At 41.7% G+C, this 22,656-nt stretch overlaps 1 protein-coding gene across 6 annotated transcripts in view; it reads right to left on the reverse strand.

Moving 5' to 3' along the window:
- cep112 (centrosomal protein 112) overlaps positions 1–22,656 on the reverse strand; it is a 128,861-nt gene that overhangs the window by 99,008 nt on the left and 7,197 nt on the right. For 5 of the 6 annotated variants that reach the window (XM_085271130.1, XM_085271132.1, XM_085271129.1 and 2 more), the window contains exons 5-9: positions 16,838–16,922; positions 14,099–14,173; positions 11,191–11,238; positions 11,006–11,080; positions 2,182–2,268 (exon numbers count right to left, since the gene is read on the reverse strand). In XM_085271130.1, the coding sequence (XP_085127256.1) occupies positions 2,182–2,268; positions 11,006–11,080; positions 11,191–11,238; positions 14,099–14,173; positions 16,838–16,922 (370 nt within the window). The remainder of the gene's footprint in view (positions 1–2,181; positions 2,269–11,005; positions 11,081–11,190; positions 11,239–14,098; positions 14,174–16,837; positions 16,923–22,656) is intronic. The other variant, XM_085271134.1, reaches the window with a different exon arrangement.

Below are 22,656 nucleotides of genomic sequence, written 5' to 3' on the forward strand. Positions count from 1 at the left end.
TATTTTCACTCATGTAGAGGGCATTATATTAGCACCAACTTTATATGATTAAAAGTTATCTAAAGACGTGACCATAACAAATACAATCAAAAAGGAGATTTAGCCATGTTCACTAAAGGACTAAATGATTATCGGTTCCAAATTGGCTGGTCTGAGTTTTTCAGAAGCCAATGATTTGCTGGGATTGACCCATTAAACAATCTCTATGATTTGCGAGAATGGTCAAAAAAGAAAAAAGAATAGAGAAAAAAAAGAAAATATCCTGTGAGCAGCATTTTTTTGGTTAGAAATACCGTGTTAATGTCAAAGGTCAAGGAAAGATGGCCAGACTCAAATAACCACTAGTTATAACCAAAGTATGTACAAGAGCATCTCTGAAATCACAACACACTGAACCTTGACCGTGTCACGGTCCTGGGCCATGTGGGCCCAGTATTCTTAGTTTCTTGTATTTTTGTATTTCGTTCCTTATTTAGGCCATGTTTCCTGAGTTGTCCTATTGTGTTGTTCCCTAAGTGTTTTCCCTTCGTGACTCTTACCCCCTGTGTGCCCCTCTGTGTATTTTTGAGCCCTCGTCTCTCTTTGTGTTTATTCCATGTTTCCCCTGACCCAGCGTTTCTAGTTCCTTGTGATGTTTGTAATATGGTACTTGTGTGATTTATTCTATGGCTTCTAGTTTTGATCCCTTGCCCTTCATGTCTCTCTGTGTCCCCTCTGTTCTGTGTAATTGTGTGTCTTTGCATGTTTGAGTTTGTTTTCTGTCCCTCTGCATTGTGCATTGTGTTCTCATGGTTGGTCTTTTGTTACTCCCTCTAGTCTAGTTTCTTGTGTTCCAAGCTGAGTATTTCCCTCCGCGTATTTTGGTTCTTAGAGTCCTCTGCCTTATGGTTTATGTCTCTGTGTTTCTTAGTTGCTTTCTCCACTGTGTCAAGTTTGCGTCTCTGTATGATACTTCCTGTTTTACTTTGATGGTCCATGTCTTATGCGAATGTGTCCTGCTTTGCTTGTCTCGTCCAGCCTGATTACTCCCAGCTGTGCTCTCCTTCTGTGTCTCATTCCCTCGTTATCCCTCTGTGTATTTAAGCCCTGTGTTTCTCTGAGTCAGCGTCGCATCGTCCCTCATGCTGTGTGTGAGTCTCCCCGTGTCTTCTGGTATGTGTTACCATTAGCTCTTCCCAGTTTAGTTTTGCATTGCTTTTGTATCACTGTTATCGTTTGTCACCTGTCAGCAATAAAGCTGCATTTTGAGTTCAGTTCTGTTTTCCCGTGAGTTTGCGTTTGGGTCCTATTTTCCTGCCTGCCACACACCGTTACATGACACCACGAGGCTACTGTTTACACAGGCTCACCAAAATTGGACCACAGAAGATTGGAAAAATGTTGCCTGGTCTGAGGAATCTCAGTTTCTTCTGCAACATTTAGGTGGTGGGATCAGAGTTTGGACATGGAGAACACGAAAGCATCAGACATTGTATGAACAATTCAGATTGGTGGTGGTGGTGACAACTGACCATTAAACCCCACAGCCTAGATGAGTATTGTTGCTGACCATGTCCATCCCTTTATGACCATGGCGTAACCAATCTTCTGAATGCTGCTTCCAGCAGGATAATGTTCCATGTCACAAAGCTCAGTTCTCAAACTGGTTTGCTGTACAGGACAAAGACTTAATTGTACTCAAATAGTCTGTCAGTGTCAATATGAATCAAAATCTCTCAGGAATGTTTCCAGCACCTTGTTGAATCTAAGCCACAAAGCATTACGGCAGTTATGAAAGCAAGGGTGTCCAACCCAAGACCAGCAACAATACTCTGTCAGTGCGCCCCAGGGCAGCTGTGGCTACAATGTAGCTTGCCATTGCCAGTGTGTGAATGTGTGTGTGAATGGGTGAATGACTGAATGTAGTGTAAAGCACTTTGGGGTCCTATGGACTAGAAAAGCGCTATACAAATGCAGGCCATTTACCATTTATTTACCATTTAGCTACAGTAGGTGTACCTAATAAAGTGTCCAGGGAAGGCATGTTTGTCACTTCCCTATAAGAGCTAGCTAAACACAGGTCAATAACTGCCATAATTAAAAATATCCAAACAGCTGGAAAGTTACAATAATTGATTACAATAATTAATTGAGTACACACTAAGCAAGGACTGTGAAATATGCAAAAGCTTTTGTTCTTACTTTCTCAACCTCTGCATCGTGTCTCTGCTGCATCTTCAGTTTTTCCTCCTGATGCTTGGCCTCCAACACTTTGATCTTCATCTCGGTCTGAGAACAAAGAGAACCAAATGCCATATGTAACATTTAAAACACGTTTAAAACCGTGATTTAACTTTTGTCATCCTACCACCAAATATTATGAGCAAGATATTTTAACCACTAAAATCTGTGTCCCAACTGTTTTACAGACACGACACGGAATAACAGAGCCTGTCTGTCAAAGGTAACATAAATCCGGATGATACAGTTACAGCATCTCCCAAACAAGTGCAGCTGATGATCAAATAAAACCACATTAAACCTTTAAAAAAAAATAAGATTTTTCCACACACAGAGAGCTTCAAATGTGCCCAACTGTTTGCGCTGCTTATTTCTGTGTTAGGGCTGGGCTATCATACAGTTCACGGTAATACCGGTGTAATTTTGGGCAACGATAGGAAAATGAAATATCGCCATAGAATATGGGTAAAACGTGCATGCGCAGTGCCTATGTTTACATACGCACATGGCAGCGACGCGGAATGAGAAGAACGAAAGTGGATCGTTAAATGAAACGGATGAACCAGAATTGGTTTGTAAAAATGCTGCAACTTCAGTGGTGTGGAACTGGTTTGGCTTTCGTCCGTCAGATACACAACAAAGCACTATTTTTGGTAGCGCATGCTAGCGGGCCGTCGTTATTACCGTGTTGTTTGGAAAATACGGCACACTTAAAATCAATTCTTTGATTTTTCGGAAAATCGACAGCGTCCTTTATAATCCCGTGTGCCTTATGTATGAATTCTGGTTGTGTTTACTGACCTCAAAAGGATTTTATGTACACGGCGCTCGAAAATCTGTCAAATGTTTTAGTACGACTTTGCTAAGCTACGAACCCGCACTGCTTGATGGATTGTCGGAGCATTACGGCTATAGTAGGCAGGTGCCTCGCGGAGTGATACGAACTGTGCTTCAACATAATATTACCGTATTGTGTGTGTATAACCTCTTTTTAAGTTTTGTGGATATTATACATGGTTATGCTGAGGATATGTCGGCCAATTTCCACTGGAAATGCCTTTTGGTTAAACTGTCAGCAAGGAATTTGCACTGTTACGTTTTTATATAACTTTAATGCACATAAAAAACAGCTGCTTGTTTAAGTGAAAATACATTGATGGGGTTTTTTGCACTAATAAAGTTGTGGAGTTGTGAAGTATTTTGTCTAGTGTCAATTATATCGTCAGTTATATCGTTATCGCCAATTTTCAAATGTATATCGTGATAAATATTTTAGGTCATATCACCCTGCTCTACTCTGTGTACACGTTTGTTTACAATAAACAAAGTAAAAACCTGTTTGTGTGTAGTTAAGTTAATCATGCAGGGAAAGGCTGCTTTCATTCAAACACTGTTTTCAAAGGATCAAAAGTTCAACGTTGTCACGAGCATGTTGGAACAAATCTCCTGGAGCTAGAGGACGTTCACACACTGTAAAACAAAACCCTAATGATTCGTCACTTTCTGTAATTGACTCAAACAAAAAAGAAGAAAAAGAAAAAAAAATCTGTGTTTTTCATCTTCAAAGAGCCATTAATCATCATACAACTACATCTGAAGGAGAGAGACAAAGCTACAAAATGACAGCTTTTTGACAAAACGTGGTTTCTAAATATTTAGTGGCTTAAACTTAAGCTAAGAATTTATTGATTTATAAAGCTGTCTCAGCTTTATAAAGATATAAATGTGCTTTTTACACACTTTCAAAGCTAAGAAAAGAAAACAGAAAAAAAGAAGAAGAGGACACTTTTTGATCCATAGCCTAGTCTTACCAATAAGATGTGAAAGTATGAGCAGATAATACTCTAAGCCTTACAGTATTAAGGAATTTGTACTTACAGCTTTTGACCTGTGCATCTGTGGTCCAAAACACACTGTATCCTACCACTATTTAGCTGCCACTAGTAACAGTGATCATCGCTTTTATGAAAACACTCACTAATAATTACCTCAGAGATGGAGGTTATGTTTTTGGTAGCGTTCGTGTGCGTGTCATTCTGTCTGTAAACAGTATAGCTCAAAAAGCTTTGAATTCATTTGCTGAAGACTTTATAAGGATGTGGATTGGGCCTGTGTTAACAATCTATTAAAATTTACCTTACATCCACCAACACCTCCCATTCACATGGATATCAGAACATTACCCAGGTAAGTGACACACCTGGTCCATCCATGTGATATAAAAGGAAATGTCATTGATCAGACCAGGCCACCTTCTTCCGTTGCTCTGTCCAATTTGGATACTGTGGGGTTAGCAGCTATGCAGCCCCACACACAACAAACTAACACATTTCCATCATAACCAGCATTAACCTTTTCAGCAATTTGAGCTATAATAGCTCGTCTGTTCGACTGCACTGCGCAGGAAAGCCCTCGTTCATCACATGCTTCAGTGAGCCTTGGCTGCCCATGACCCCGTCGCTGGTTCACCACTGTTGGACCACTTTTAATAGATACTGACCACTGCAGACCAGGAACACCAAATATAAGCTGCAGTTTTGGAGATGCTCTGACCCAGTTTATTCAGCCATTTAATTTGGCTGTTTCCAACTTGCTCAAATCTTTACACTTGCCTATTTTTCCCAATTTCAGCATCAACTTTGCGGACAAAATGCTCACTTCCTCCCTAATACATCTCACTAGCATGTGCCATGATTAAGAGATAATAAGTCACCTGCCATATGTCATAATGTTATGCCTGACCCATGTAAACGGGTCCTCCTAACCATTAGAATACACATCAGTTTAATGCTAAAGTAATGTTTTCTGCGAATAAAGATTTCTGTTCCCAGGCCTTCACCAGTACCAGCTTGGAGACTGCCAATAAGAATAAACCCACAAAACCAATAAAACATATCAAACCTCTTTGTGTGAGCGTTAAAATTAAACATGTGTAAACATAAACTGGCTGGATAAGTAATGAATTCATTACTCAAACAAACCAGAATTTTCTATAATTAGCTACTTTTGGCTACTCCCTTATTTACAAGGGGTCGCTACAGCAGGTAACTTTGCATGTTTGATTTGGCAGATTTTACAACCTTCCTGGTGCAACAACCATACAGATTTGTCTCTCTTTCTGGAGACAGGGTGACCTTGCAAAGGCTGATGTCAATCTGTCACATGTCATGGAATAATAATGCTATTTTTATTCCACCTTTGGAAAAAGTATTTCTCACATTTTCCTAGTTAGATTGCCGTTAAGTGCCAACAACACACGGAGGCACAAAGAAAGTCTTTGACACAAGGATGACTGACCATTTCCTTTGATGTCCCTACTCATGTTTAGTCACTGTCTGTTCTGGTGTCTTAATCAACCCTAAAGCAGGGTGACAGTGTTCCTCCTTTGAAAGTGTGGCTGTGTCAGCAGTTATAACGTCCCAGGGCTAGATCATGTTTGTTCTAGTCATCAAAAACTATTAAGCAGAAAATTCCCACAACATTACTTGGCACACTCAAACCACATTAGACCTTCTCTCTTAGAGAGAATCAAAGGGAAGTAACTGTGATGTCTGAGTACAGACATGATTTAACTACACAGGTGTTTAAGTGTACACATACAATACAATAAAAACACCAACAACATACTAAACATATAAAAAATTATAAATACATGTCGGCAATTCACTTTACATTGTGAGCCGTGTTAAAAATAAAATTCCAACTAAAATACTTGAATTGCCTTCTAGACGATTCTCCTCATTATTGTATTTCAGCTACACTTAGACACTGTATCCTTGACAAAGCTCTGTTAAGTATTCTGCTTCTTTTTTCCTTGATTTACTGCCATTTCTTGTGCAATTGAGGGGACCACAGGAGACGTGTCAGAGAAGAAAGGAAAAGGCAAAAGAAAAGGAGGGGGTAAGAAAAGACAGAGGGAGAGATGGGGAGAGAGGTAGCAGTGATTGAAAAGCAAAGGAGTTAGTAGAGACCTGATTCTGCCCTCCCCCCGTCCCCTCTACTCCCCAAAAAAAGAACGTGTGGGGGTGTCACTTTCTCATCCTCTGTTCAAATGCTCTTTGGAGAAAGTTTGCCAAACTAGATCAGGGGTGTCTGAAACTTGTTTATAAAAGGCGTCGGTGAAGGAAGGAGGAGGAGGGATGTCGTACACCTAAGGCTTTTGAGACAGCTTCAATCAGCCCAACTGGGTGGTACAGCTTTTTCCCTTTTCTCTTCTTCAGAGTTGTAGCGAGTACTGTAAGATGCCATGTTTTTTGACACTTCGCTCTTGAAAGGATGAGAGGCTAGAGAAAGAGAGAGAGAGACGGAGGAACGAAAGCGAGGATGGGTACGAGAAAGGGAAGGAGGTTGCTTTTTCTGCTCTCGAAACCATCGCGGGGTCAGGGCCTTTTCCCTCGGGGGGGACGTGTTCACAAATCAGCTGCTAACTGTTTAGGCTCCACAAAGCAAGGTTGCATTTGTGCATTTCCTTCATCGCACTTGAGATGTACAATGTCCCGGTGCGTCTTTCATCCTCAGTAAACACAGATGCTCTAGGATAGTCGGTATACAGCGCTGCACTATCTGCTCAGGAGCAGCTAGATGCCATTTCCACAGTCTGACAAGAAGTTAATTTACTGTAGTCTGTCCAGATTGTACAGGCCGGATAAAAACTTTGGCTAAAATTCGACTCTGACATGTGAGGAAATAAATAAATAAATAAACCGCAGCTCTGAATACAGAGTAAGTAAACACACTACTTAAAAATTTCTAACATGAAAACATCAAATACGCAAACTCAAAAGCTGAGCAGTAACTTCATCATCTTGGAACACTGCAGATCCTTTATATCTTCCAGCCTGAAGCGCCATACTGAACTAGTCCCTTTAAAAAATACTAAGACTCAATAGGTTACTCTTTTTTTTTTTTAGCTTTGAAAAGAGATTAGATAAGGCAGGCTATGGCCCTCTAAGTCACAGGCTGTGAGCTCAAGCTCCATCCTAAGGGTCTTAGAATAGAGAGACTGCATCATTATGGCATCAGAATCCGAAGCGTACTGATCTTCATTCAGGGAACTGTGACCATTAGAATGGTACTGCTTGACACTAACACACTGCCAATCCCTCAGGTCAGGTACCAAGGGGGGGGGGGGGGGGGGGGGGGGGTGGGGGGGGGGGGGGTAGTTTGTAGACAGCATGAACGCACAAACTGCAGAAGAAAGTCTGGGTATTTTAGTCAGTCTGTCAGTATGTTCCATAATTACAAGACTTAGGCCTATGTATAGCGTAACCTGACTCATCAGTCGACATTTAATTGAATTTCCAAATAAAGGCCCAGCCCTCTTAATGCTAAGCACTGCTAGAGCGCGCTGTAGGATTAGCAGGACTTTAGCAGGACATTTTCCACATTTTCCCCTGTAAGTGTGCACATATGTATAAGCTAAGTTACTTAAAGCAATGGCAGCTTGCAGGGAAGTTTCTCAGCTGCCACTCATTGTTCCACAAGGGAAAAAAAAAACAGTCTGCATTTTTAGTAATGCAGTCAGTAGATTAGCAGGAGGATGAGCTTGGTGTGAAAGCTGAGATGTTCGTTAAGCTGCCACCAGCTTAATGGCATGTGGCGTGTATAACACTTTAAACCTGGGTAAATTTCCAACTATGCTTTAGGGATTACGGGGAAGTGATGTCACTGTGATTTCCCAGACCTAACCCAGACAGCCACGGAATAGCAGAGCCGGACAAGATTACGAGAAAAGTTTCTGCATGCCGGCAAAGTCAAAGGGCAACATGGGTTGACTACGAAGAAGGTGCTTTACCCGTACAAACCTCGCAGTCTGTAGATTCAATGTAACAGCTCATGTTTGACTCTTACCTTTTGCTGTAAGTCTGTGTTTTTTTCAGCATTTTAAATACCTCACTACAGTGGCCACAGACTGGTCCAAAACACAAGCTGCAGCTTAATACTGTGCCTGAATAAGGAACTGCTCATGGTATGTTCCATTTTTTAAATAAATAGTACAAACAGCACTCCCATCATCGGGTAACTGACTGACTTTGAAATTCACCTATGTGGTACTTTATGCTACGGTCACACTAGGCCAAATAGTGGCTAGATTCTGCAACACGATCATAAACGACTGCGACTGTGCGCCTTTGAAACGGATGAAATGGACTCGGACCGGGTCCGCTAACAACTCACAGTTACAGCTGCTGTCTTCTGAGTTACTTTGGTGCATCAAGACAGCGATACAACAGCAATAAGACAGATTCAGTCTGCTATCAGTTTGCGACCCGATGGGGCCAAGTTGGAAATGACACGTGTAACTGTGATAATGTGGCGGTTAACTGTGCTACATTGGTGAAAATTGCAAATCTTTTATTGTCTACATACACAAAACTTTGCACTTTGTTTACAATCAGATTCCAGCCAGAACCCCACAGATCTAAAACAGAAATTCCTCTACAAATATCAAAGTATCCAGAGAAGGACACGTATGAGTGCAACAAATTACAAATTGTTGGTACCAAATGCATTTGTTGTCCATCCGTAATGTAGTAAGTCTAAATCACATACGCTTATATTTAACAATCTAGATGCACTTTTCTTAGAAAACCATAGTCTCAATACAAGTTGAGACTAAGTGCAATGGATTTCCTGGACTTTTAGTATTTCCCACATTGCTAGCATGTGACCTCGGTAAACGGCCGGCGCCGTTTGCCATGGCTTTCTTCCTAAAAATCCATGCTCATATTCAAGGCCGTTCACATATGAACTAAATCTCACAGCTCACACCAGTGTCAGACTCGTAATATACTGTGCGCACCAAAAACACTAAGCATATGCTCAAATACCACTTTCACAAACATCAAAAACACTGAATGTCATAAACATTACACTACACAATTTATTGACGGACAATTATGTCGCACTGCACTAGATCACACAGGTGTATCTAATAAAACGGTAACTCACTGCATTAAATATGTTCTGCTGAGGTAAATTTATATTCCCACCACACACGGCTGTATGGAGCCAGTGAGCTAGTCTGAGGTGGGATCAAACAGCATAGGACGTGGCTTTAATGTTTTCATAATGGAGTTGCCTCATTCAGTCAGTGCACAGAAACATTGCCTGACTGGTAAAAGAAGATTTACATCCACCGATCACAAACAGATCCTTGTCATGAGAGACCAACAAACCAGACCATTCTTGTCCAAAATGTCCTGTATGTTTTTCCAGCCAGTGCTTACTGACTGGCTGCAGGTATGAAAAGCCATAGCTATTACAGACAAGTCATGCTCAGTTTTATATTTAACAGTGCATTAAAAGGTGGATGGTGGGAGGAATGTGTGGGGGTTCGGGGAAGTTTGGGAGGAGCACACGGGACTTCAAAGCATGTTTTCAGAATAGGATTTTCAGCTTAAATCCACATAAGGGAAAAAAGTGTCATCACTGGGAACTTGCATTATATTTGTCTTTTTAAGAGGCCTTGGCTATTTCAACAGTACAAACAGTATGTGTGTGTGTGTGTGTGTGTGTGTGTGTGTGTGTGTGTGTGTGTGTGTGTGCGTGCGCGCGCACGTGGCTGTGGGGGCGTTAAATGCCATAAAGCAACAAGAGAGCTTGTCCAGCAGAGTGTCTCTGACTGTGTTAAATTCTATGCTGTAAGCAATGTCTGTGTCAAGCGGTGGCTTCATGTTAACTCGCTCACTAGCTGGTGAAATAGTTTGCTGAAAAGTTCAACAATAATAACATACATTATATGAAAGCTGTCAGCCATTAGTTTTACAAGTCAGTGCGCCCCAGGGTGGCTGTGGCTACAATGTAGCTTGCCATCACCAGTGAGTGAATGTGTGTGTGAATGGGTGGATGACTGAACGTGTAAAGCGCTTTGGGGTCCTTAGGGACTAGAAAAGCGCTATACAAATACAGGCCATTCACCATTCGCCATTGTTGTGGCTACTTAATGTATATGTACACTCACTGGCCACTTCATTAGGTGCACGTTGCAAGTACCAGCTTGGCTTAATGGCTTAGAATTAAAATATCTGCTGGAAACATTCCTCAGAGATTTTGGTCCTTATTGTCATGACAGATTTGTTGGCTGCACATCCATGATGTGAATTTCCCGTTCCACCACATCCCAAAGGTGCTGTGTTGGATAGAGATCTGGTTATTGTGGAGGTCATTTGAGTACAGTGAACTCACTGTTATGTTCAAGAAACCAAATTTGAAATGATTTGAGCTTTAGGATATGACAGAAGAGGGGCACACTGTGGTCATAAAAGGATGGACATGGGTAGCAATAATAATCAGGTAGGCTGTAGTGTTTAACAATACTAACTTGGTACTAAGGAGCTCAAAGTGTGCCAAGAAAATATCCCCCTTATCAATACAACACCACCAGCCTGAATTGTCGATACAAGGCAGGATGGAGTCATGCTTACATGCTGTTTACAGCAGATTCTGTCCCGTCCCTTTGAATGTCTCCTTCCCTGGTTGTAACGAGTGGTTATTTGATTTACTGTCTCTTAAACCCTAGAGACCGTTGTTTGGGAAAAATCCCAGTAGATCAGCAGTTTCTGAAATACTCACACCAGCCCATCTGCCACTAACAACCATGACGCATTCACTGAAATTACCTTTCTTTCCCATTCTGATGCTCGGTTTGAACATTAGCAGGTCATCTTGACCATGTTTCCATCCCTAAACTGATTGAACTGATGGACCAAACCAAGTGGCCAGTGACTGCATAAAGTATGTATATTCTCAGTTAGTGGCAAATGTCTCTCATTCTGGTTCATACCTCTTTGCTCTGTAACAGTTGTGCACCCTGATCACTGGCCAAGTTACTCTTCCCCCCAAAGCTTGACTTGAAAATCTAAGGAGATATAGTAAAGAGAGATGTGGGAATGAGAAGACTCAGGAAATCAAAGACAATTTTCTTCACGTAACAATAAATAAAGTACAAGAGACCCCCTGACAACTTACTGGTGACAAGGGAACGGGCTCCTCTCGCAAATACCTTGGCTTCTCAATCTGAAAGAGTAAACAGAAAAATTTTAGACCTCTCTTTGGCTCCTTCCTCTCTTAACAAAGCCTTACCACTACCTCCACCCTAAGTCTGCCATAAACAATGTGGGGAGCACATCAAAAGCCCAGTGCTATGGCTGAAGCCTCTTCCGTCAACTTGTGTCTGTTTAGAAAGGCAGAATGCGTCGGGACACTTCAAGGCTTTGTGTGTGTGGCGAGCTCTGTTTCCGCTCTTGGCCTCTTTCAGCTGTCCCTTTTGTCAACACTCAGGACCGCTAATCTCTAAGCTATCCCTGGTCCATTTACTGTCACGCTGAGACAAATGTGTACACATCCCTGCCAAAACACTGACACAGCGTATTCTTTGATTACAATATGAAACACAGTAGACTGAAAAAGAGCGAGCCACTAAACCACCTGAAAGTAAGCGGGTCACGGTCCATGTCTCTCTGCGGTGTTACATCAATACACCTCACTAACTGTGACACAAACTGCAAAAATATCTGCTGCTTGACAGCCTGCTGTTTTTGCTTGCACTATTTGACATTTGTTTATGACCCCATTACTTTCTTGTGAACTCGCACTATCATACAGCGTTTCGCTCTGATGCACTGGGGCTGTCTGTAGGGGCTGCCAACTAGCAGCAAGATCACGGCTTTTCAAAGCAGCAGAGCCGACTCTAGAGATGACAGCAATGACGCCCAGTAAACAGTTCTGTTGCTAATCTCTTCAACATAGCAATGAAGGAGGAGAACAAGGAGGAAGAGAAGGAAGAGGAGGGAAGTGTGGGACTCATTCGATGTAAAAAAAAAAGGGTGGGGGGGTGGGGGTGGGGGGGAATTTAATGCCGTAAGGTGGCACGGCCCACGCAAAGCTAATCCAGAATGAATGGGAAAAAACAGGACCTGAAAAAACCTCAGAGTTTGGGCCTCAAACGTTTAGAGTTACAGTATGAGGATAAAGACAAAATCTTTGCTTTAGGGTGAGTAACTGTGGCTCCCTGCTAAGTCTACACGCAGGTAAAAACAGGTCATACATTTCACTGCAAGTCCTCAACAAAAGGAAACATCTGAGTTAGACCGCTCGACATAACCAGCGCTATAAAAAAAATAAATAAAAAAAATAACCAGCGCTGCGGTGGTGGGTGCAATGATGTGTGATGAATTGCTACTTAAGTCTGGTGAAGGCCAGAAAACAAATTCACATTCGCCAAGTGATGAATCAATCGATAGTCTTCTAAACTAGTGCCCAGACTGAAAACAAGAATGGGATTTTCTTTTTATATCTACAGACAGCCAGTCATCACATTTGATTGAGCACGGCCCACAGGGCGAGGAAGACATGCAGACTAAATGCTGTGGTGTAATGCTGGCATGGTGCAATGCTAAACTTAGACTCCGTGCACATGTATGCCTGTGCACATACTCTTGCCCTGCATGCCTGCCCACACACACACACTCCTCTAAGCATATGTTTGTCCAGCCTCGCAGCTGGCACGGCGTCCTGTGTCATTGAATCCTGACGTGGATGGATGGATGGACGCACAAGAGGAACAACACTCCAAATCGCAAGGGATGGCTCTCCAGCCAAAAGAGAGGCCATGATTGATAGCTTCCTAGTTTTGGACTGGTGTTGAGCAAGTCGTCGGCACAGCCCTTTTAACCACAGACAGCCAATGGTAGGAGCAACAACTGAACAACTGTATTACATGTGACACAAGTTTAAAAAACTTCTGCCTACAGGTAGTCCTGTGCATATTGCACCCATCTCTAAGGTAGCAAAACTCCCATTTTACATAAAACTAGCTGCTCTAACACACAAACCACATGAAAGTTAAAAACAGATGGAGGTCCAGCTGACTCAGGTTTTGTGTCGAGCTTTCCAAGTCTGAAGCAATTTGTTATACACTGTCCGGTTACCACGTTACCAATGCTGACTGCACTCACTTTATTACATCAGGGTGAAATGAACAACAAATCGATATGGACTGCTTCAGAACATCTAAAGAGATGCTAAAGATGTTCCAGATAAAATGATGCTCAGCTGTGCAGAAATTTCATAGGCGTCGGGCACTTTGAGGCAGCGCATCTATAAAAACTTCTATAAACTTGAGCAGGCCTGTGTGTATTTGTGTGTGAAGGAACATCTGTTGATTTGAAAGATGCAGGCTAGGGGGAGGGTTGCCAAGCAATGCCTCTTATCAGCGTTTCAACACAGAGGAAAGCAGAGCAGCGCGGTGCGCGGCTTCACGTCGGCTGATGGATGCCTCAGATTACCCCTGTACCGAAAGAGAGAGGGAGAATAAAGGGGAGGTAGTCACAGACAGACGGAGAGGACAATGGATTGGAGAAACGTGCAAAAAGTCGGAAAACAGAAAGGGGAGATTTTGCCAAAATATTAGTGGAGAAAGGAGAAAGTCAAAGGTAACAAGCATGTTAAAGAAAACAAAACAAAAAAACAGAAGAAGAAGAAGAAAAAAAAGACAGTCGAAGGGTCATGCAGGTGAGGAGATAGCAACATATGAGGGCAGGGGGCATATCAAGCCCAGGCCTGATGCACTCAGATAGAGAAGATAAGAATGATTCACACATCTTCAATTTCTCAGTTTACACAACCTTTCTCTCGCTCCCCGTCCTACCCTGACATCCTACAATAGCGCCAAACTGCCTAAAGGAAGTGTTTTCAAGAGAACACAGGTGAAAGGCCTCTCAACCCTTTGTTCGAACGGTGCTGTTAACTCTGCGTCACTGCACTACTGATGCGGATGTACTTAGGTGCTCAGACTCACTGCTGTCACTGTGGCGAGCAACAGCACGTTTGACAGCTGCATGTAACAAAGAAGCTCATGGCATGCCCCTGGACTCACCCCCAGGTTCCAGCTGTTGAGACGAGCCTCCAGGTCACTGTCATCGGGAGATATATGGTTTGGCTCCCCATCCACCTGAGGAGGGGGGGGGGACAAGGGTGGGATAAAAAAGAAGGGTATCAACAGCAGGAATAAAATGGAAGTTAAGATGGTTGATATGTTTTCTGACAGCGCTCTGATTGGCAGTTTGGCCAGAGGAACAGGCGGTGATGGAGGTTATCACTGCCTGCTGACACAATGTAATTTCTCTCTTGGCAACAACAAAAGGGCTCTTTAAAAGCTTACAGATACACAGTGCACCCACATGTGTTTAACTAACAACCCTCTACTCCCTTGTTATCTCCATTTCTCCACCCTTTGCTCCCTCGCTCTCCTCCCTCTCACATACAGCGCTCCAGATGTTTGGCAGTTCCACATCATTTCCGTCACACAGTAAATTCCGCAAGAGGGGCATATGTGCAGCTCGGCTGCCTGTCATTCTTGTTTTTCTCCAGCCTTTTGTTTTACGACGGGGCGCCGGATTTATTTTATGCAGGATAAGTTGAATGCTTGCAGGGGCTTTTGTTGATACAAGATCAGTTTACTCTAGTCGAGGTTGGGCAGCAAGGTTGAAATGGGGGAAATATCTAATAAAGTTGAGAGAGTGATAGGGAAAGGAGATATGTTGTTGAATTTGATTAAGATCTCGTGGAGTGTGGACCTTGGGTGTACCTCAGCAGAACTGCACCGATGCAAAGAAATCGCAGAATGGAATAGCTTGGGATTAAATGCCCTTTCTGATTAAAAAGGCATTAAGGTTCCAGAGCCTCGCCCTCAAACAAACATTTCGATATCTAGGAATGCTGGGTATGCAGGCCACCGGCTGTTCAAAACAGCGTGCTACATTCTCAGAATTGCACCATAAATTCAAAGCATTACTTTTAAATACAGTACTGTGCAAACATCTTGAGGCACCACTTATTTTTTAAATATTTTGATACCTAGAGGTCAGACTTTCATGTCATTTTTGTTAGTGGTCTTGAGCAATAGTTCTCCAGGCTTTTTAAAGGCCTTTCAAAGTTCTTCTTTGGACATTGGCTTCATTTTCATTAATTTTCATTCCAGTTATACCTGACCATTTTCACAGCAGTGTTTTTATTTGTTAAGCCACTTAACTGGCCTATGAATCATTAACCAAAAAAGTAGCTAACTTAATAGAAGAACCAGTGTTATGTCTGCACATGAAGACATGAAAAGAACCGATTTTTAAACTGTAACTTTGGCCTCTTTAGTGACAGTCTGATGTAAACACCACAATTTTTTTCCTATTTCTTTATTAGAATATATGAAAAATAGAAAGATAACATAAGTATAAAATAGTATTTTTGCACAAACAAGATGATTCCCGCAGATTCCCACACTATTAGCTGAAAATGTGGCATATCTCAGCATGGTGTGCAGTCCATCCATCCGTTGTCTTCTGCTCATCCTTTTCAGGGTCGCGGGGAGGCTGGAGCCTATCCCAGCTACCTGGGCAGGGTACACCCCGGATAGGTCACCTGTCTGTCACAGGGCTAACAAATAGAAACAAACAACCATCCCACCCACATTCACATCTATGGGCAATTTAGAATGACCCTAACCTCACTAAACCACGTAAACATAGGCAGAAAATGCAAACTCCATACATAAAAGACCCAGCCAGTTGGTGGAATCCAACTCAGGACCTTCTTGCTGTGAGGCTGACTGACATTGGCTTAATTTCTCAGTACGACAATGGTTCCAAACAACTGTCAGTGTGTGAAAGCATATATAGGTCACTATCAGTCATGGATTCGCCTCCACCAGAGCTCAGACCGTGTGGGATGATTTTGACAGAAAACAGAGCAAACATCCAAATAGGAGCTTTGAATGTCCTTCAAGAAACCTGGAGAACTATTCCTGAACACTACTTAAGGAAATTATAAGAAAGCTTTCCTAAGAGAGTTCAGGGTGTGTTGAAGAATAAAGGTGGTCATATCAAGTATTGGCTTTAAACCTCCTTTACAAGCAGTGTTTTGGTTTATATCCTTATATAATTCCATGTATTCTTTCTACATCAATAAATCACTGCACCTATTTCCCACTTTATAAGGAGATGAAGGGTAGCTCAAGACTATCAATAAACAGGACACAATATTGACAATGTCTCTCAGTGCAATGTGTTTTGCATCCCCTAGTTTTCACACACCTTGGAGGGAGGAGAGAAAAAAAAAAGCACACGGATATACCCCAGTGGGAGGATTCTAACATGTAAATAATGGTTCACAATCATGGATCATAACAAATGCAATAACAGCGGACAGCACCACAAACTGCAACCTGATAAAGAGGTGAAGGAACACCTTTTTAAAAAAACAATATTACAATCATAAAGAAGAAGTTGTAAAGCTGTTTTAAGCTGCACACATTATGTGTGTCAGCTGTGAAGACATTATCGTCATTTTTGCGAAACAGAAACTTGCGGGCACAGGGATTTTCCTCCGACTTCATGGGGAAATGAGTTTAGGAATTCCCAAATTGGTCAACATTAAAGAAGAAAGCAAAACGTTGGGTCTGCTGTTTGTGTTGGCAACAGCAGCCTGGTTGCTGTTAATATTTCATGTCTCATCAACGCTACCTCGCAGGGACCTATAAATCTAATTGCTGAATCGTAACACAAACATGCCGGGGAAGTCCAGAGGTGCGATTAGAAATTCTGAAGAATAGCGATGAACTAACCATTCTTGTAGCTTGTCTGGGTGATTGTCTCAGTGGACTGGAAGACACGGGTCGTGATGCTGCCCTATCCTCATATGGCCTTCTCCTGGAAGAAAAAATTGAGAGACAAACACAAATGTAAAAGGTTAACCTACAATATGTGTGTGCATATCTCTGGAGTCTGCTCAAATCGCTCTTTGCATATGAATGTGCTTGCATAGGCAGCCTGCCTTGCCATTTGCACAGATCAACATCTGGCACTGGCTGCATGGTTTGTGGCCTGCACTTCATCCCATCTGAACAATAAATGTCTCTGCTACACATCAGTCTGTTTCCACGCACAGCCCACGGGCACCAGTCTATGACATGTACAATCGCTTTATAATCGCATATCTCAATTGATGCCTCACATTGCATCCGTCATGGTTTAAACAAGCAGCCTGATGTGGAAAAAAGCTTATATCCACTGACACACATGCAAACAAGTACGCACACACATACATACTCCTCATTCTCACTATTGCCTCTCTCCCACACGCACGCACACACATCTGCATAACTGAGCTAACAATCTCATTAAGCACTGGCGCACACAAGGCACTTAAAGCCCACTGATGCTAATTAAATGAAGATGTTAGAGAAAGCAGGGAGATGTAGGACAACAGTGAAGAATAAAAGAAAAAAGAAAAGCAGCTATCATCTTATAAAGACATCCCATTTCATTGTAGAGGGCACTGTTTCACACTCTCAATGTGGAGCCTCTGGGCATCCTATCACTGCTGTTTTTTTTTTAGCATTCCTGGTATTCTAAACCTCATTTCTCATGTCATTTAAATGTCATGTCAGTAAACAATTAGTATTCAACTATCGAAATAAATTTAAAAAAATACAAAGATGCCTGGTTCACTATCAAAGTGGCATGTATTGCCAATAACTAATGCTCTCGGTTGTGTATTGTTATAGTCTGGACCTGCCGGTTCAGATAGAGGGAGAGGAGGTGGAGGTGGTCAACAATAGGGCTGTGCGATATGACCAAAATCTCATATCCCGATATAAGAATTCTATCGTCCCGATAACGATATAAATCACAAAAATGTAACATTTTCTGTAAATTATGTGAATCTCGGGCAGCTCGACTTGCAGGAAGTGTTTCCAGCTGGGCGTCGTGTACCTGGAGTCCAGTGTTTTAACCGATGCATGAAACTATAGATTTTTAGACATAAGTTGTAATGGCCGCCGTTTTCTTTGTGAGTATTTATTACACAGCGTGCTGCGGGGAAAAGCCTGTTCTAACGTTTGAGTCTAAGGTCTATTTTTTTAGCACCTGGCGGCTCTTTTTTGCTTCTCATCCGTAAATAATCTGCTCTTTCACGTGATTCAGTTTATTTTGAAAAGTCTCAACAGGATCTTGAGCTTTATTGTGAAAGGTTTATGGGGAACATAAACAAGCGGACACGCGATGGTGTTACCATTGTTGTTGCTAACGACAACGCATAAAAACAGGCGCTTGTCCGTCAGTAGTGTGGTTATATTAAATATAAGAGAAAGAGAGAAAGAAGAAATTAATATAGCCACTACAGTGACCATCAAAAGGATGAAAAAATATTGCCGTAAACAGTTTATTTTGCGAAATAAATGATAGCATAAAATGAAACGATAGACGTTTTTACGTCATCCGATATATATCGTTATATCGAACAGCCCTAGTCAACAAGTACCTCGGGCTGTGGGTGGACAACAAACTGGACTGGTCATGCAACACAGAGCACCTGTATAAAAAAGCCCAAAGCCGACTGTACTTCCTCAGGAGGCTGAGGTCTTTTAACATCTGCAGGAAGCTCCTGAGGATGTTTTATCAGTCGGTGGTTGCTGGAGTACTTTTCTATGCTGTGGTGTGCTGGGGGAGCAGCACAGCAAAGAAGGACTCATCCAGGCTGGAAAAACTGATCAGGAAGGCTAGCTCTGTGGTCGGCATGAAGCTGGACACTCTGGTGACAGTGGCAGAGAAAAGGACACTAAAAAAAATTGCTGGACATTATGGACAATGCTGGGCATCCTCTGCACATGGCCATAAACAACCAGAGGAGTCTGTTCAGTGACAGGTTGCTTCTCCCAAAGACAAGAACCAACAAACTCCTTTGTCCCACACGCCATCAAACTGTTTAACTCCTCTCTGGAGGGGAGAGGGAAGGGAAACAGGGGGACAAAGGAGGGGGGGACAACTAAGCTGTAGTGCCTTTTCACTGTGCAATACTTTTTGCTAATATTCAACGGTGCAATAGACTTCAATAATTGAAATGTGCAATTCCCTTGTATTCTTATTCCTATTTATGTTATTTATCCATTTTGTATACTCTTTATTTATATATGTCTCTGTATTTATATATGTGTATATATTGTATTCTGCTCACAGTCTGTAACTTCTGTCGGTGCTGTGCTATTTGGAAACCGAATTTCCCAGAGGAACCCACCTGAGGGATTAATAAAGTTTTTATCTCTAATCTCTCTAAGACACATGAAGGGAAATGGACTGCTTTTTAGGTTCACAAAACCCAAAAGGCTTCTTAAGTTCTGAAAGATAAACTTGGGTGTCTAACCCCTAGTGGGGCTGCCACCTTGGAGCATGTCTTGACAGTCATTCGGTGAGTCCTTATAGTCACGAGCCAAGTTGTGAAAACGTTACCATATCCTGTCATAATGTGAGTAATTAAGGTCATCTGGGTAAATGTGTGATCATCTTATTATGATGCATCCCATAAAAGAGACCTTGGTCTCAATAACAGATCATTAAATGAACCTAAACTCATTGAACTGATAATTAGTGCAACTGTATCACTAACAGAATCGCTTACATAACTTTTGCAACAAGTTTAGACAATTAGAACTTATCCTATAATTTATCTTTGGTGGCTTTGCCTATCATTTATTATAATGGACTTGTCAATCAACTCTTTGTGTAGTATCTAGGTATAGTTCGCTGATTTATGCGACATTTTTGGCTAATATTTCTTTGGGAATTACCTTGTTGGTGTAAAAATACTATTTCATGCCTACTGAACTCGTCTATCAATGGCATTTTTGTAGATTAAACTAGAGCTGGGCGATAGAACGATAACGATATGTATCGCGATATAACTTTTACTCGATAGAGAAATTAAACTATCGCGATAGACCTTGCCGCTCTTGTCCTCTTAAAAAAAAAAAAAAAAAAAAAGGTCAGCCAATCCAAATTAAGTAGCGCAGAGCCGAACCAATCACAGCCGCAGCGTCACGTGGCGTGACTTGTTACAGCACAAGTGCCAAGCCGCACGTGTGTTTGTTTGGGAAGCAGCCAGCGGGTAATGGAGCCAGCGCATAATGGAGGAAATGAGTGTGCCTACTAGAAAAATCAACCGAGCGTGACCGAAGAGAAAACAGATGATGGTTCCAATGCCGGAGAGATTGTCGAACGGAAGAGCCATAGAAGTTCCGTAGTGTGAAGGTATTTCGGCTATTTCAAGTCTGACAAAAAACAGAGTAGTGTGCACTGTAAATTGTGCCGAAAGCAAGTCTGGAAATACAATAAACTGGTGCATGCGTCACACTGTGCGCCACGTTATTGTTTCGGTGAAATGAATTTCTACAATACTGTTACTGTTAATTCTACTCTCTGCAGTGTTTAAATGCTTACATATACACACAGTTACTGTCCCTCCACACATACGACTCGGTTCTGCTTCTATGCCCCAGCTTTGTTTACTTTTTCCCACCGAGGCTTCTAGACTTCTGATTGGCCAATATTTCTGCACGGTTAGGAATCTAGCGCCACCTGCTGCTTTGGCATGTTCATAGCAGCGTTTTCCTTCATTTCTGCCTTTATGTGTGGACGGGATTATTTTTTAAAACGAAAAAGGAAAATCTCCGTTTTCAAAAATACCCGTGTACGTGTGGACGTAGCCTCAGTCTCTGACTGGAAGCGCTAATTCGTCATTCGGCTTTTGTCAGACTAAAATAACTGTTAAAACTGTTTGAAAAGCTAAGCTATACAACAAGGAGAGATTGAGAATTTCCTTTTAGTTCTCAGTTTATTTGATATTGACAAAAGTTAGTCAGTTTTGTCTGTTCTTCTGTAAAACAAACTAAGATTTATTTTTAGAATTAATATTTTGTTTCTAAGTGGAATTGACAATTTAGTCTGTTTCGTTTGTTCTATTTTGAAACTTAAACGCTTTAGCGGCTGCCTTTTGTGTAGTTTGCAATATTTGCCTTTATTTAGCTGAAAAAGTCTCATGTTCCTTAAGTACATCTACCCTGTTGAACTTATTATGGGAAATAAATATTTAAATAAAAACAAGCTGCTGATTATTTCACATTTTACTTGTGAGCAACGGCACATTTAAATCTTACAAATATAGTTATTTGGCTTATATCGTGATAGATATCGTTATCGCCTGAAATGAAAAAAACATATCGTGATATGAAAAAATCTCATATCGCCCAGCTCTAGATTCAACTAAAGATACTGGAACAAAAGGCTATGAGCAACAAAGAGGCTAAAAATACAATTTAAAATTAGTCCATTCATGTTTAGACAACACTCATGCATACCATTAGTTTGTTGCCTTTTTATGCTTGAATGATTTATAGGTTAGTGTTAAGTGGCATAACAAACAAGAACATTCCTTTGCAAATGGTCAGATACATTTGACTGGACAATCAATGTCCTAAAAAAATCCTTTGAAAAAAATCTTCAAAAGACCTGGAGAACTATAGACCAAGACCACTTTAATAAATGACGAGGAAATCTTCCTCCTTGTCTGCTCAATACTTCTTCACCGCACTGTATTTATCATGTTATTAAGTTGTTGTACCAAAGAGAGTGGCGTAAATAGGATTCTGATCTAATAACACACTTGTAATTGACACTGGTGATGTTACAACATACTGATTAGATGTAGAAATGATTGTCCCATTTCTTTATATGTAGCATTTACAAAATAGTTCATTTTAGAGTGTTTAATAGCTGGAAGAAGTCCGGTAGCGCTCGAGTCTATTTCATATGTTACAGCTTCTGTAGATGCAGAGTTGATTTCACAAAAACATGGCGCAGTCTAATATCACTTCTGAGAAACTAGTCAGTGGATGTCAAGAATGAACTGAAATGAATGCTTTACATCACTCACAATAAATTCCAATATTGTTTCATTAGTCTGTGAATAATTATGTGAAGACACTTCAAAAGAAAGAGTTTCCATCTCTAAGCATGTGTCCACACACACACACACACACACACACACACACACACACACACACACACACACACACACACACACACACACAGAACATGGATAAGGGGGCCAAGCTTTGCAATTTTGGGCCTCTAAGTCAACAGGTGGATGAGGATAATTGAATCAGATGTGTCTGGAGTCTGAGGCCCAGAGATCAAAGCAGTGGCAAGTCAGGCCAGAGCTACACACACACACACGCGCACACACAAGAAAATGAGAAAACCATGTAGACCTTCAGAAGCTGCAGCTTGGCTGATTAAAGAAACCTGACATCCATACACCAGTCTGACCTCCAGGTGCAGAGCCAGTGGGTCCGGGTCTCAGGCTTCGGGCACCCTCACTAAAGCAGTCTGACCTTGGGACACTAACATCCCTCTGCCCCCACCTATTCTCCACCATAACCCTACACCACCTGGAGGGGGGAGAGGGGGGGGACGACAAAAGGAGAGTGGGGGCCTGTGAGCACGAGATGTGAGGCTTTTCAATCAACATCAACAACTGACTTCAGAAAATGCAGAGGATTTATTATCCATCCTTTCAATTTAGCAATGAAACATCTTTAAACATAAGACA

This window comes from Mchenga conophoros, linkage group LG4 (genome assembly GCF_057382185.1).
Source record: "Mchenga conophoros isolate Kocher_MC1m ecotype Shallow Benthic linkage group LG4, M_conophoros_male_GT1.1, whole genome shotgun sequence".
Classification (NCBI taxonomy): Eukaryota; Metazoa; Chordata; class Actinopteri; order Cichliformes; family Cichlidae; genus Mchenga; species Mchenga conophoros.